The sequence below is a fragment of the Petaurus breviceps genome, unplaced genomic scaffold (genome assembly GCF_028583685.1).
Source record: "Petaurus breviceps papuanus isolate PSGF00001 unplaced genomic scaffold, PetGlider_PUasm1.0 221, whole genome shotgun sequence".
In the NCBI taxonomy this organism is placed as follows: domain Eukaryota; kingdom Metazoa; phylum Chordata; class Mammalia; order Diprotodontia; family Petauridae; genus Petaurus; species Petaurus breviceps.
In genome coordinates this window covers 2,121,801-2,136,352 of record NW_027185877.1, presented here as the reverse complement: position 1 = coordinate 2,136,352, position 14,552 = coordinate 2,121,801, and the positions used below count along the sequence as shown (strand labels likewise).

At 37.3% G+C, this 14,552-nt stretch overlaps 1 protein-coding gene across 2 annotated transcripts in view; it reads right to left on the bottom strand.

The window, feature by feature from the left end:
- The window catches only part of LIN7A (lin-7 homolog A, crumbs cell polarity complex component), a 212,341-nt gene that overhangs the window by 25,339 nt on the left and 172,450 nt on the right, over positions 1 to 14,552 (bottom strand). Inside the window, exon 5 of one of the 2 annotated variants that reach the window (XM_069094792.1) lies at positions 5,836 to 6,054. In XM_069094792.1, coding sequence (XP_068950893.1) covers positions 5,836 to 6,054 — 219 coding nt within the window. Of the gene's footprint in view, positions 1 to 5,032; positions 6,055 to 14,552 lie in introns of those variants that run through there. The other variant, XM_069094793.1, reaches the window with a different exon arrangement.

Sequence of the window (14,552 nt, the reverse complement as noted above, 5' to 3'; positions counted from 1 at the left end):
AGAACATTGGACTTAGAAACTTGGATTTAAATTCCACTTCTAACACTTACTAGCTGTGTAATCATAGATAATCCATTTAACCTGTCTATACATTTCCTCATCTATAAAATGAATATGTTGAACTACATGCCATGCAAGTTACTTCTAGCTCTTGGTCTACAATCCATTGAGGACCAGATAGCTTACATTTTCTTCAATCTTTTCAATCATTTTACTTTGTTCTATTACTCCTTGTCTGATGGAATCTTTGAATTCTGTGTGCTTCATTTTATTTTTCAAGAAGTCTGCTACGTATGTATGGTTTTCTATCTTTTTTTTCCTAAGCTTTTTATTCTCCTTTCAATTATTTCCTTTAAAATTCTCATTTCATTTTATCCCTTGTTTCATTTCTTTCAGTTGCTCTTGTAGTCCTTGTGGCTAAGTCATTTTTTCCTTCTCAGCTTCTGGTGGTTATTTGTTGTGAGGTGATTCTCTTTTGCTTGGCTTACCTCTTAGATATATTATAGATATTAGATATTATATTCAGTGTTATAATTATGTAATAATAATATAATAATATGTAATATATTACCCACCCAATATATAACTATATTATAATTACATTCAGTGTTTTCCTCAGTTTACTTACACTTTTAGTCTCATATCTCAGTTCAGGATTCTTTGTTTGGGTCAGACTACACCAGGGCTCTTAAATGGGTTAACTAGGTCTTCTCTGTAATTTGAATACTGCTGCTGCCACTGCCAGTCTTCCTGGTGTGGCCCTCTGAATTAATCCCTGCGATCTGTCTGCATTTTTTAGTGACCCAGTATTGGTCCAAGCTCTAGTTCATCTCTAACTCTCTTTTCATGATCTTTAATTAGGAGTTGGTTCAGTTCTCTGTGCTGTGTTGATAATAGACTAAAGTGGATTGATGGACACTAAGCTGATCTCAAGCATCTTATAGCATTGGTGCCTAGTCATTGAGTTGACCCTTTCTCCAATTGTGGCTCCCAGTGTTCTGAGGAATACACAGTTAGGCCCCACCCTTGAATTCCTATGCAGTGATTTATTCCAACTGATTCTGTCTCCAACTTCTGTTCTGACAGACCATAGCCAGAATCTGGCCTAAAGCACCCTGATGTTGGAGCTGGCTCTCTCTTGAAATCTCCCTGTATAGAGCAAATAATAGACAGCTTAATTTTGTGGGGAAGTCTTATTGATTTTATGGTTTGCCTAGCCTCTACCTTTTGCTCATTTACCTAAGTTGATTATGGCTTTTGATGCCAAAGTCAGGCAATTGACTGACTTCAAATCCATTTGTGGGTATCTGGGCTAACTCCCTGCTTCTCACCTCCTCTGATAGCTTCTGATCTGACTTAGAAAACTGGTTTCCCTAACCCAGGGGTAGGGAACCTGTGGCCTCAAGGTCACATGTAAAGTCTAGGTCCTCAAGTGAGGCCCTTTGACTGAATCCAAGTTTTGGATTTGTTCTGTAAAACTTGGATTCAATCAAAGGGTCACATGTGGCCTTGAGGCTTCAGGTTCCTCATCTCTGCTCACACAACCCTTTTACTACCCTCACCTGCCTAAGGGTAATTAGCTGGTAGATTAGATAGAGCAGTGAGGCTAGAGTCAGGAAAACCTGACTTCAAACTTGGCCTTAACACTTAGTAGCTGTGGGTCCCTTGGCAAGTCAGTTAAATTCTGTTTGGCTCAGTTTTCTTAACTTTAAATGGAGGTAATAACAATGCCTGTCTTGCAGGTCTGCTTTGGGGATCAAATGAGGTCATGCTTGTAAAGTGCTTAGCATAGTTCTTGACCTATAGTAGGCACTTACTAAATGCTTACCCTTTTTCCCTTTCCCCTCAGCTATTTCCCTGTTTACCTAAACGGGCACTGATTTTTCTAGTTCAATTCTTCTACCAGCTTCTACCATCTCTTGATATCTTTTGGTTCAGCTCTAACTGGAGTATCTTCTTGTTCTCACATTTCTTTGTCACTGGTCTTTTGAAGGTCATTTCTGTATATTTGCTGAAGTTTTTATGGGAGACTTGATCTTCTTACTGTTACTCCCTACAAATCACTTGCACACATATTATTTTCATTTGGTTTTTGTTACAACCATGTGAAACATTATTGTTATACCAAATTTTCAAATGAGGAAATAGCAGATAGATTCTGAAAAGGAAAGTTATGCATGGAATTGAAAGAGGTTATTGTCTCCTTTCCCCACCCAAAAGGGAGAGCATGCATGTAGAGGAACAGTAAGCACATTATCCTGGCACGTATAATCAGTAGAGTAGATATAACTAGAAAACTGAACCCTTGGTTTGGGAATATGATGTATAAATGGAAAGCTAGTGTTGCATTTGGAATATTTAGTATGATGAGAAAGAGAGCAAGTGAGGGGAGCAAGGTAGATGGTGGTAGCACAAGTCTATAATGAGTCAGGGTGTGATTGAAGTGAGGGGACTATAGAAGCTGAGAAGATGCAATTCAGTGCAAATAGTTGTGTATAAGAAGTCAAGTAAAAAACTCACAAAGTTAAGTGGACCCCAGGACTGACATAGTCTGACCCATGCCTCAAAAAAATCTCCATTTTAACCTGTGCAACAAGCAGTTATCCAATCTCTGCTTCTAAAGGAGACCCATTGTATCCCAACAAAATCTCTACAACCAGCATTGATTTATGTACTGTAGGGAAAACAAGCCTTGAGGTACAGAATAGAGCCACATTGCTCAATTCCATATTGCTAGCAGGAGAGACTACTGGGCTCTAGTCTCTGACTCATCCAACAGTTCTAACTTCTGGGGACAATGATGAAAGAGTCCCAATAAATGCTCTATATGACTAGCCGTTATGAGTTTCATTATTCTTGGTATGGACAAAACAAACATGTAAGGAGATATGAAGCAAGTGGACTGAGGAGCAGACCATGAGTAAATCAGAACAATAGTGTGAGTACACCTGGAAGAGTAGCAGACTCAGGTTTTTTTTTTTGGTGGGTATTTTTTAATAAATAGCTTTTATTTATGTATTTTGTTTTTACATCACCTGAATTTCCTATGTCCCTCTATTCTTCCCACTCCCTTCCCCCCCCCCCATTAAAGAACCATCATTTATAAGAGAACATTTTTAAAACAAAAGGAAGAGAAAAATATTCGGCAAAACTAAACAAAATGTTAAAAAAAAAAAATCCTGACACTATATACAATGTCCCATATCAGCGAACCCAACCACCCCTCAAACACACATACCTTTGCAAAAAAAAAAGTAAGGGGAGGTATATTATAATACCTGTTCTTTGGACACATACATCTTTGCAATTTGGCAATATTCATTTTCCACTGTTTTATGCTGTCTTTGACATTTACGTTGCTATTATCGTTGTACATAACTATCTTCTTCAATCTATTTACGTCTCTTTGTATCAGTTCATGTAAATCTTTAATGCTTCTCTGTATACATTATTTTTAAAATTCCTTACCACATAATATTATTACATTTTATCCATATACCATAATTTGTTTAGCCATTCTCTAATAGATGGGCATTTATTTTGCTCCTACAAAAAGTGTTGCTAAAATAATTTGTCACTAGTATATGGAGCCTTTGTTTTTTGTTAATGATCTCCTTGGCCATATAAGCCTAATAGTAGAATTTCTGGGTCAAATGATATGGATATTTTAACTACTTCTGTTTGCTTTCTAGAATGGTTACTTACAAGAGCCCATATCTGCCACCCCAACCTCCAGACTCTTACATCAATCTTCATCACACTGGTGAGTTTTATCAAGTGGTATAGAATCAGTATGATTTGATGACAAAATTGTGGTTTTGCTAAAGCATTCACTGTAATTTAAAAAGAGTTTGGATCAAGTTATTTCTAAAAGGGACATCACCTTTAAATATGGAATGGGGAGAAGAGAAATAATTTATTATCACAAAGGGCGCAGTCAGGATAATGTTAAATGGTTTTTTATGTCATCATAAAATGCTAGATAAGTTAAGATAAATATATGATGACAAATGCATGAACTTATTGTTATGTAACTATGCCCATGTATTTCAATCTGCCAATATCAGAACATTCTTTCTTTATTGTTACCATATTATCTAAAGTGCCTAGCCTTATTCTAGTATAACCCTTCTGAAAAAAAGTGCTTTGAAATAAACTTAAAAGTTCCTGTATAGGTTACACTGCCTATAGAATACTTTTCTAATTCTAGGAGCCAATGGGTCTTTGTTCCCTAAATTGGAAACAATAGAGTTACCAGGTGGCTTACAAATCTTTTGCACAGATTCTCATAAAATGTTGGTTTTAAATTTCTTCAAAATAGAATGGAAGATCAATATGAATTCTTTTCCTCTTCTCTCCTTTTTTTCTCTCCTTTCCTTTCCCTCTTTTCCCCTTTCCTTCCCTTTCTCTCCTTTTCCTTCCCCTCCTTTCCTTTCCCTACCAGAGACTCCCTCTTACCAATGCATTTATGTAAAGAATTTGTAGCACAGACTATATGGATCAGACACAGAATTTTAACTCAGATCTTCCTGATTAAAAGGCTGATGTACACTCTATTTGACATTATAAGATTTGGGTTCAAGTTCCATGACTGGTGTGACCTAGAAAAACTCACTTAGTCTCCATGGGCCTCCATGCCATCTCTTAAATCAAAAGATCAAACTCGATGGCCACCATGATCCTTCTGGCTGTCAATATACTCCTAACCATTGGGCCACAACAATTCTAATACTCTTGTTTCAGAGCAGAATTTGTCACAAGGTAGAAACATCCTAGATCCCATTAAATTGTGTCTACTCTTAAGTGACATAAAGGATAGAGTGCTAGAACCTGCAAGTCAAAAAGACCTGAGTTCAAATCCTGCATCAGACACTGGCTCTATGACCTTGGGCTATTAAAAATCTCTCTGAGCCTCAGAGGGTTCTTTGTTTTTAAAATAACACTTTTATTGCTAGGTTGTTGTAAGGATCAAGTGAGATTACTTATATCAAATGCTTTGCAAAGCCTCAAAGAGTTATGTAAATGCTAGCTGTTTTTATTTTTATCTTACACCAAAAGGGCATAATGAGAGGGTCCCACAGCACTGAGCATAGCATTAGGAGATGCCACTGTCTTATTTTTTTCTTAATTGAAGCACTGATTTATCAAAGGCTACACAAACAGTCACTTAGAGCAAGGCCACTCCTAATCCTCCTTTATCAAGCTCTTAGTGTCCCCTTTCTTACCCCATCAAAGTGGGGTTATTTTGTGTTGACTTATCTTTGTGTTATATTATACATCCTAGTCCACAGAGTGTAATTCCTCAGGAACCAGGATGGTTTCATTTTTGATCTTTGTACCCTAGGTACTTGAAACACAGTGTAAGTTGTAGGAGGAGAGGTGGCCTCAAAGTCAGGATGAACTACCCCCAACATTTCCTGACTCTGTGACTCCAGACAAGTCACCAAGTCTTTCTAGGTGTTCTAGGCAATTCTCTAAGGCCATAAGTTTCAGAGAAAGTGCTATCCACAATTCCAGATGGAGTTTCCTCCCCTTGGATTTCTCATTATCAGTAGAATCTCAGATACAGTCCCTATTTCACTCGTAGTGTCTTGTTCACAGTAACGGATTAAGAGTGCTTGTGGAATGAAGCAATAAAAAAGTTCTACACTAATGTTCTCCCTATCAGAAGGTAGCACACACAAGATGAGAGATGAGCTAAATGCACAAATAAAGGGACCCGTTTTGACTCATTTTGTTTGTTTACTTAGGTGAGGATTTTTCCCCTCTCACCATGCCGTTTATTATCCTGAATCAGAAGTCCTTCTTTGCCTAGGAAGCCAAGATGGTGCTCACCTAGGACATGTGGTTTTGTTGTGTCTGCTGCTGCTGCTGCTGCTGCTGTTGCTGAATCAGCAGCTGCTGTTGCTGTCGGCGTCTGGCAGTCCGGAGCTTCTCAAAGCGGGCCTCCATCTCTTCCAGCACTTTGGGTGTGTAGCGGACCACCAGCTTGACACTTTCCTTAGCAGCCTTGAGTAGTTCCACTGCCTTCTCGTGGTGTTCCCCTTCCACACTCTGTAGGCACACAATGAACAGAACCAGTGGTCATGTTACCAATGTGTCCTCCCATTGTCCCTTCATCATTAAGCTTAAAAATGGGTTGGACTTTTGGAGTCCCAAAGTTTTAAGCACTATATGGTATTTAACTTTTGAGAGGCCTTGACAAATAGAACTTTGCCTGGCACATTTTTGAAGAATAGTATACATTCAATTTTCTGATCCCCAAACCTACATATATCTATGAACCATAAAGCTTTAAATAGATATGAATGACTGAATTTTAAATAGATTGAGTCCTCCTCCAATGGGATGAACTCCCTCCCTGCCTCTGCCTCTTAGAATCCTTTCAAATGATTATACATACATTATACATAGAACTACATTATACAGTATACATACGGCTTAAGGGCCTCTTCCGAGAGAAGGTCTTGCTTTACTGTCTCAGTTACAGCCAGCCCTTTCATTATAGCTTCACATCTATTTTACCTATTCCTTTCATTCACAACCCTGCCTCAATACTAGTGCCTTCACTCTGATGATTATTTCCAGTCATACTATACATATCTTGTTCATGCATGGATGTCCAACATTAGACTGTAAACTATTTGAGAGCAGAGACTGCTTTTTACCTTTCTTTGTATCTCCAGCACTTAGCACAGTATATGCTTTAATATAAAATTGTGTGACACAATATATGCTTTAATAAAAGTTTGCCTACTGACTTGATGACTGAGCTCTCTGCATTACTCATCTGTGAAATAAGGGTCATAAAGTGAGGTTGGAATAAGTTACCTCTGATACTCTGGTTTGCATTGAATGATAAGTGGAAACAGTAACTAAATGTACAGTTATGTACATGTTGTTGTTCAGTCATTTTCTAGTTGTGTTAAGTGTTAAGGATTAAGTGACTTGCCCAGGGTCACACATAGTAAGTGTCTGAGCCTGGATTTGAACTCGAGAAGATGAGTCTTCCTGACTCTAGGCCAGGCACTCCATCCACAGTGCCACCTAGTTGCCCCATACATATATACATAATAAATATGCAAACACACACACATATATATAGTTATGATTATATTTGTGTTTATATATATATGTGTATATACAAACATATACACAAACACACACACACACACACACACACATATATATATATTTATACTGAGATTTACTATCAATGGACAAGTAGAGTAGAAATATATTATTATTTTTAATATTAACAAGTTGGCATTCTAAACTTGACAAAAGCCAAAAAATTTTAGCATTTCCATATACAGAAAACAAAAATGAGGATTATATCGGAAACTGTGACTATCCACTACTACATACAGCTTATTATTTGTCTTAGTATATAATACATCCAGCATTCCAAAACTGTGCCACCTGTCTAGGTTTCCTTCTGTACCTCCTCTTCTGTGTCCCTCCCCCTTAAAAAAAAACTTCACTGATATAACATGACACCTTTTCCCCCTTATTATTCTTTATTATTCATATTATTATAAACTGATTAAACACTAGTGAAATATTGTAACATTAGTAGGAAAGTGGGGAAATTATAATAATATTTAAACAAGCACAGCTGAAATAAATAGTCTGATTTACTATGGCTTATCTCTGCATTCCATATGTTCCCAAACCGCTTCACTGACAAAATGATGACCAATGATTTTTTTTTTTAATTGGGACAAGTAATATGGATCACCAATTTTTCCAGTCCTATATCTGACTGACCTAATCCTATCAATCAATCTACATGCATGGAGTTAGAATATAGAATTCTCTTGTCTCTAGGGTCTATTCAGTCAATTAAGTTATGATCATTCCCATGGATCTATCCAATATCTATTTTACTGTCCCTCTTCTGTTAGTTTTATATTACAAATACTTTAGGTAGGTATGGGCTAAAGTCATTCATTTACTCAATAAGCATTTATGAAGCACCAACTTCATTCATTGGACGGTGCAATTTGATGAGTATAAAAGATGTAAAAAGAAAATGAAAGACCAGTTTTATGCTTGGCATATTTAGAGAATTTTTTTCCATCTGGCAATAATTATATCACTTTTATCCAAGGTTACAAGGGTTTGTCCTTCCCTCCCAATGGCCATTTTAAATGTTCATAGCTTCCATTTGACTTTAGAGAACAAAATAAGGGAGACTATCCATGTGAAAAGTTTCTCTGACTTCTTTTTGACTTTTTTCCTGACAGCATTATTAATTAATTGGTTTGGAAATGCCAAGTCTACCCCATAAATCTGATGAGTTCCTTTAAATATTTTTATACATACCCACATCTCATATCCCTTACTAGTATATAAGCTCATTGAGGGCAAGGACTATGTCTGATATTATTTCTGTATTTCCAGTGCCAGCCTAGGACAGCACAACATGTAATAGATAATAGGCATCTTGAGTTTGAATTTGACACTTCCAAGCATTGATTGTTCAATTTGACAATTATTTAATAATCACGTGCTACAGTCAATATGCGTTGTTAGCAGTAAATGATCCATTCGACTCTTAGACCTGCCCTAATCAGCTTCCAAGTCTGAGTTACTACTGCTACATTACCATTATAGTTGTGGTTCATGCTCCTACTAATTGTAAGTTCTACATGGACAAGGCTTGTTCAGAAACATGGAGAAACAAATTCTCTGTCACAGCTCCTAATAAAGAAGTCTAAACACATTAGATGTTTACCGTAAAACATGTTTGTTGATTGAATAACCAAGTGAGTGACTGAATAAAATTGGGAGTAGAATGCATTTAAGAAAGGCACACTGACTTAGCTATTCTCAGCAATACAATGATCTAAGACAATTCCAAAGAATTTATGATGAAAAATGCTATCCACTTTCAGAGAAAGAATTGATGGAGTCTGAAGGCAGAATGAAGCATTCTTTTCTTTATTTTTCTTGTTTTTTTAGAGGGGGTCCCTGTGTTTCCTTTCACAACATAACTAATATGGAAATATGTTTTGTGTGACTGCATATAGCATTTATCAAATTGCTTGCTGTCCAAATGAGGGAGTAGGGAAAGGAGGGGAGGGAATTTGGAATTCAATGTTTTAAATAATAAATGTTAAAAAAAATTTACATGTAAATGGAAAATATTTTTTAAAAGGCAAGCTGAGATTTACAGACATGCTTATTCTCTAAAATATGTTTTAGCCTTGCTCAGTACAGAAATAGGGAAATTAAGAAAGATTAGGTTGGGACAAAAGGTAATGGGTTCTGTTTTGGGCAAATTGGTTTGAAAAGCTGATAGAACATCAAGTTTAAAATGTCCAACAGTCAACAGATGACATGGAACTGGAGCTCAGGAATGAAACTCGGGCTGGATATAGAAACCTGTGAATCATTTGCATATGAATGCTAATTAAATTCATGGAAGGGAATAAGATCACCAAGTGAGAGAATATAGAGAAACTGGAGAAGAGGATCCACAACAGAACCTTGGGGGACATTCACAGTGTCATCATGTAGATGAAGATTCATCCAAAGAGACTGAGTAGTGGGTCAGACAGGTGGAAGAAACATTAAAAAAAAGTGTTATGAAAACCAACTTAACAGAAAGCATAAGGCAGTGGTATCAAAAGATGTAAGAGAGGTCAAGAAGTATGAGGTTTGAGAAATGACTGTTAGATTTGGCAATTAAAAAATCCCTAGTTCAAAGGGATGGATCATAGACAGTTCAGTAACTCTTTAGGCATAATTCCAGATTGCTCTCCAAAATGATTGGACCAATTTACAATTCCACCAACAGAGAATTAGTGTCCACATTTTTTTTCATATCCCCTCCAACATTTGTCATTTCCACCTTCAATTATTTTAGCCAATGTGATAGGTAAAAAATGATATCTTGAAGTTGTTTTAATGTGCATTTCTTTCATCAGAAATGATTTAGAGCATTTTTTCATATGACTATAAATTCTTTTGATTTCTTCATTCAATTTATTGATATAATTTGACCATTTATCATTTGAAGAATGACTTGTATTCTTATAGATTTGACAAAGTTCTTTATATATTTGAGATATGAGACCTTTATCTGAAATACTTTTTTTCTGTTTTCCTTCTGGTCTTGACTACATTTGTTTTATTTGAAGAACCCACTTTTAATTTAATATAATTGAAATTATCCATTTTATTATTGTTACACTTAATTATTATTAAGTTATTAAACTGCCTATACCCTTTGATCTAGCAATACAACTACTAGGTCTGTTTCCAAGGATGATTAGTGAAAAAAGGAGAAGAACCTATACATTCTGAAATATTTATAGCAGCTCTCTTTGTGGTGACAAATAGCTGGAAATTATGGGGCTGCTTGTCATTTGGGGAATGACTGAATAAGTTTAGGTATATTATTATGATGGAATACTACTGTGCTACAAAAATGATGAGCTTGATGATCTTAGAAAAACATGGATAAGCTTGCATGAAATAATGAAGAGTGAAATGAGCAGAACCAAGAGAACATTCTACACAATAATATCAATATTGTTTTAAGAACAACTCTGAGAAACTAAGTTATTTTGACTATTATAAATGCCCAAATTAACTACAAAGATTTTATGAAAGAAGATACTATCTGCATCTAGAAAAACAACTGATAAATAGAAGTATGTCTCGAATGAGTTTCCATATCTATATCTATATCTACATCTCTCTCTATGTATATGTACACCCATCCACTCACCCACACATTTGTGTCTATTGGTAGCCATTACGATAGTGGTGGGAGAAGGGAAGAAAGAAAATTACATCATAACTTTGTTATATATTTAAAAGGAAAAACTTGCTCTTGCAAGTTGTGCATAATAGTTTTGCAGTTTCATGTACAAACATTTTTCTATTCTAATATGTTATAGAAATGCTTATTTTATTTCTTAAATTCAGAATAAAATCAATAACATTTAAAAAAGAAGACCCTGGTGACTTTGAAGAAAACAATCCCTTTTGAATGATGAGATCAAAGTCAGCTTGAAGAGGGTTTAGAATCAAATTGGAGTAGAGGAAGTGAATGTACCTACTGAGGTTTGGTCTCAGAGTCAGAAAGAAGCAGAGTTTAAGAGTTTGAGAAGAGAGAACGTGTAGGTACCTGATTCAGGTGACTTTTTCAAGGAGTTTATGTAAGAATGGGAGGAGAGATACAGAGTGATCTCTAGTAGATTGTAGATTCTACTGGGTGGTTTTTGTTTCATTTTTTAAAAGAATGGGGAAGACTGAACTGTTTGTAGGCAACAGGATATGAACCAATAGGTAAAGGAGACTGACAGTAAACAGAGTATGAGGATGAGAGAGGGGGCAATCTAATGGAAAAGACTTTAGGGAGTTGGAACAAGGGTTCATGTAGAGGAGTTGGTCTGAGCAAGGACAATATTTCCTCTGCATATGATACAGGAGGAAGGAAAGTATAGAGGGGGATGATGTCAGAAGGATATGAGATGAAAATAGGGGCTAAGAAAAAGCTTTTGGCAAATGGACTCTTTTATTTAGGTGAATTGTGAAGCAAGGTCTTCAGCTGATATAGGGTGGTAGGAGGGAGTGGTGTAAAAGGCTTGAAGATGAAAGAAGTGGTTTAGAGCAGCTCTTGTGAAGCCAAGGATGCCCTTGCTTCAGTGAGAGTCAAGGAGAGATAGCATAAATTTTTGGTGGACGTCCCTCAACATGGTTTCATGATTTCCTCTAGTTTTGTTTAGCAGCACACATGTAGAAGCGAAGGAGATTGAACAGTAATATTAATACAGTAATGTATATGGGCAGTATGACAAGGGAACAAGCCATTTTGGGAACTGAAGGTAGCATAGAGTTGAATTGGTTCACTAGTGGGTCAAGATTTAGAAGGACATTGTACCTAGAGGATGTTTGATGGCCTGAGAGGTAGAAGGATTGGAGGGCATAGTGAGGAAGAATAGAAGGTTTAGGAGGAGTAAAGCCTAGGGAGTGGTAGAAAGATAATGATCAGATAAAGAAATTTCAGAATTCATGTACATGGAACTGGAATAATTGTGGGGATGGGAAGATCCAAGGTGTAACTATTCCTGTGCATAGTGGGACTAGAGTAGCTAAGCACCTAATGAACGTTTGTTGATTGACTGCTTTAAGGTTCCCCTTTTCAACTTCATGCAAATGACCCTTGAAGGTCCTTTGGCACCAGCCATGCTTTTTATCCTTTGGAGCTCCTAGCAAAATGTTAAGGGTATGGTAGATGTTCGGTAAATATTTTCAGGGTTAACCAAATCTGTAGGGAGAGCAGGCGGCCGTTTAAGACGTGTGGATATTTGTTTCACCAGCCTTTTGTTAAATCCTGAAATCCCTGTGATCATACATTTGCAGCTAGAAGATTTAGAGATGTCAGTTATTCAAAGTCTTGACTGATGTGGTGGTGTGGTGTGGTGGAATGTGTGCTAGACACAGAGAACTTGAGTGGAAGAAAGAGCTGGGCCTAGAGTTGGGAAGTCCTCAATTCAGAATCTGTCTCAGACAGTTGTAGGACCCTGGGCAAGTCATTGAACCTGTTTGCCTCAATTTCCTCAGCTACAGAATGCTAATAACAATAGCACATACATCCCACAGTTTGTGAGGTTCAAATGAAATAACGTATGTAATGTATTTAGCACATAGTAGGATTTATATAAATTTTATCATCATCAATATTAAATGCTAACTTTGAAACTATTTGTAACTGGGGCGGCCAGGTAGCACAGCGAGTAAGAGCACCGGCTCCAGTGTTGAGAAGACCTGGAGATCGAATCCCGGGCTCAGACACTTAGCACCTACCCAGAAACACCTGGCCGTGTAACCTTGAGCAAGTTACTTAACCCCAATTGCTTAGGGGCGGCCAGGTGGCTCAGCGAGTAAGAGCACCGGCTCCAGTGTCGGGATGACCTGGATCAAATCTGGGCTCAGATACTCAGCACCACACCCAGAAATAATAACTGGCCACGTAACCTTGAGCAAGTTACTTAACCCCAATTGCTTAAAAAAAAAGAAACTATGTGTAACCTTAGGCAAATAACTTAATTTTTCTGGGTCTCTGTTCCCTCCTCTACAAACTAAGGGAATTGTACTAGATGTTATCTAAAGTGTCTTCCAATTCTAAATCTGTTCACTTATTATTTTCCAAATGTTTGAAAGAGCCCTCTCCTACCCACTGGCCCCAGGAGTGGTGGGGAGGGTGGTGGTGTTGGCATGATGGTTAAGCAGGGATTGAATCTCTGGCTTACAGATTCATTCCTCTCCTCACTGCATTATGATGAAGCTCCACTCCTTTACACTGAAGGATTTTCAGATGTTTATTAAAATGTAAGAATGCCAGGGGGAAGAGTTCATACTTTCACAGGAGTTAATTTTGCAGGTGCTTTCCAATACAGTAGCATGCAGAGGGCAGGTTTTCCTAAATTGATGGAGCGTTGGTAGAGAATACTGTAATTTTACTGGGGGTGGTAGGTGGGAAAGGGAGGATCCCTGAAGACAGATCCAACATTTCCACAGTATTGGCCAGCAGTATGCTATCAATAACATTATTAGGCATTCCTCCTGTTCCAATTTTTATTTGAAATACTTAACAAAAATCTCTCATAAGGAAAAAAGAGTTAAAAATAGTTTTATTCCTATTTCCAGCACTCAGGACTACAAGCTAACAAAATCCTGAACAGATGTTAAAACATATGAACAGGATTTTGTTTAACTGTTAACACATAAAGAAACTCATTTTCATACAAGAAGCTTAAGAACTTATCAGTAAGTGATCACATGTGTACTTATTTCACTTATAAAGCCTCATGTTATAGTAGGCACTAGAAGCTTTAAAGCTGCTTAATTTAATTGGAGGTAGGCAATAATCAAGAGACTGGTAAAATGCACTAAGTTTTTGTAATAGAAACATTCTGATAGACCATCAAACTTCCTCTTAGCATTATCAAATGGATGGATGTTGTTCCCTGTTAGCCTCATACAGCCCAATTCTGCACACAGGCTAAGGGTGGCACAGTTTCAGATAATGAAAAACCATGGGGAATCTGTTCAGTGGCACTAGGTCATGCTTCTTCTCACTCTAGCAGGGAAGCTTGCCATGGGTATCATGGAAAGTCATGGCTCTGGGCCAACAGATTTTATTGTTTATGATTGGGTGAAATCCCAGGTCTCATTCTTTAAGGTCTTCCTCTGTTGTGGAGAATCACAGCAATTCAAGTATTTGGAAAGGAACCTTAGATATCATCTAAATTCATCTCTCTACCAAAAATATGAACTCTTTCTACATCTCTAAGAGGGCAATGGGGTGAGAATAGTAATATGGCCACTCACACCATTTGGATGAGCTGGAAGACATATAAAACTCCAATAGTTGCAGGAGAATGGAGGACCCCAGGCCTTTCTAGTTGTCCCACCCTGGCACACTAAGGTCTTCTGGCTGTCCCCATATGTCTATCGCTCCCTGACGCCAGGGCTGTACAGTGCTGTCTGATCTGCTGATGCTCTGGAAGTACCACTCAACCTTTCCATGT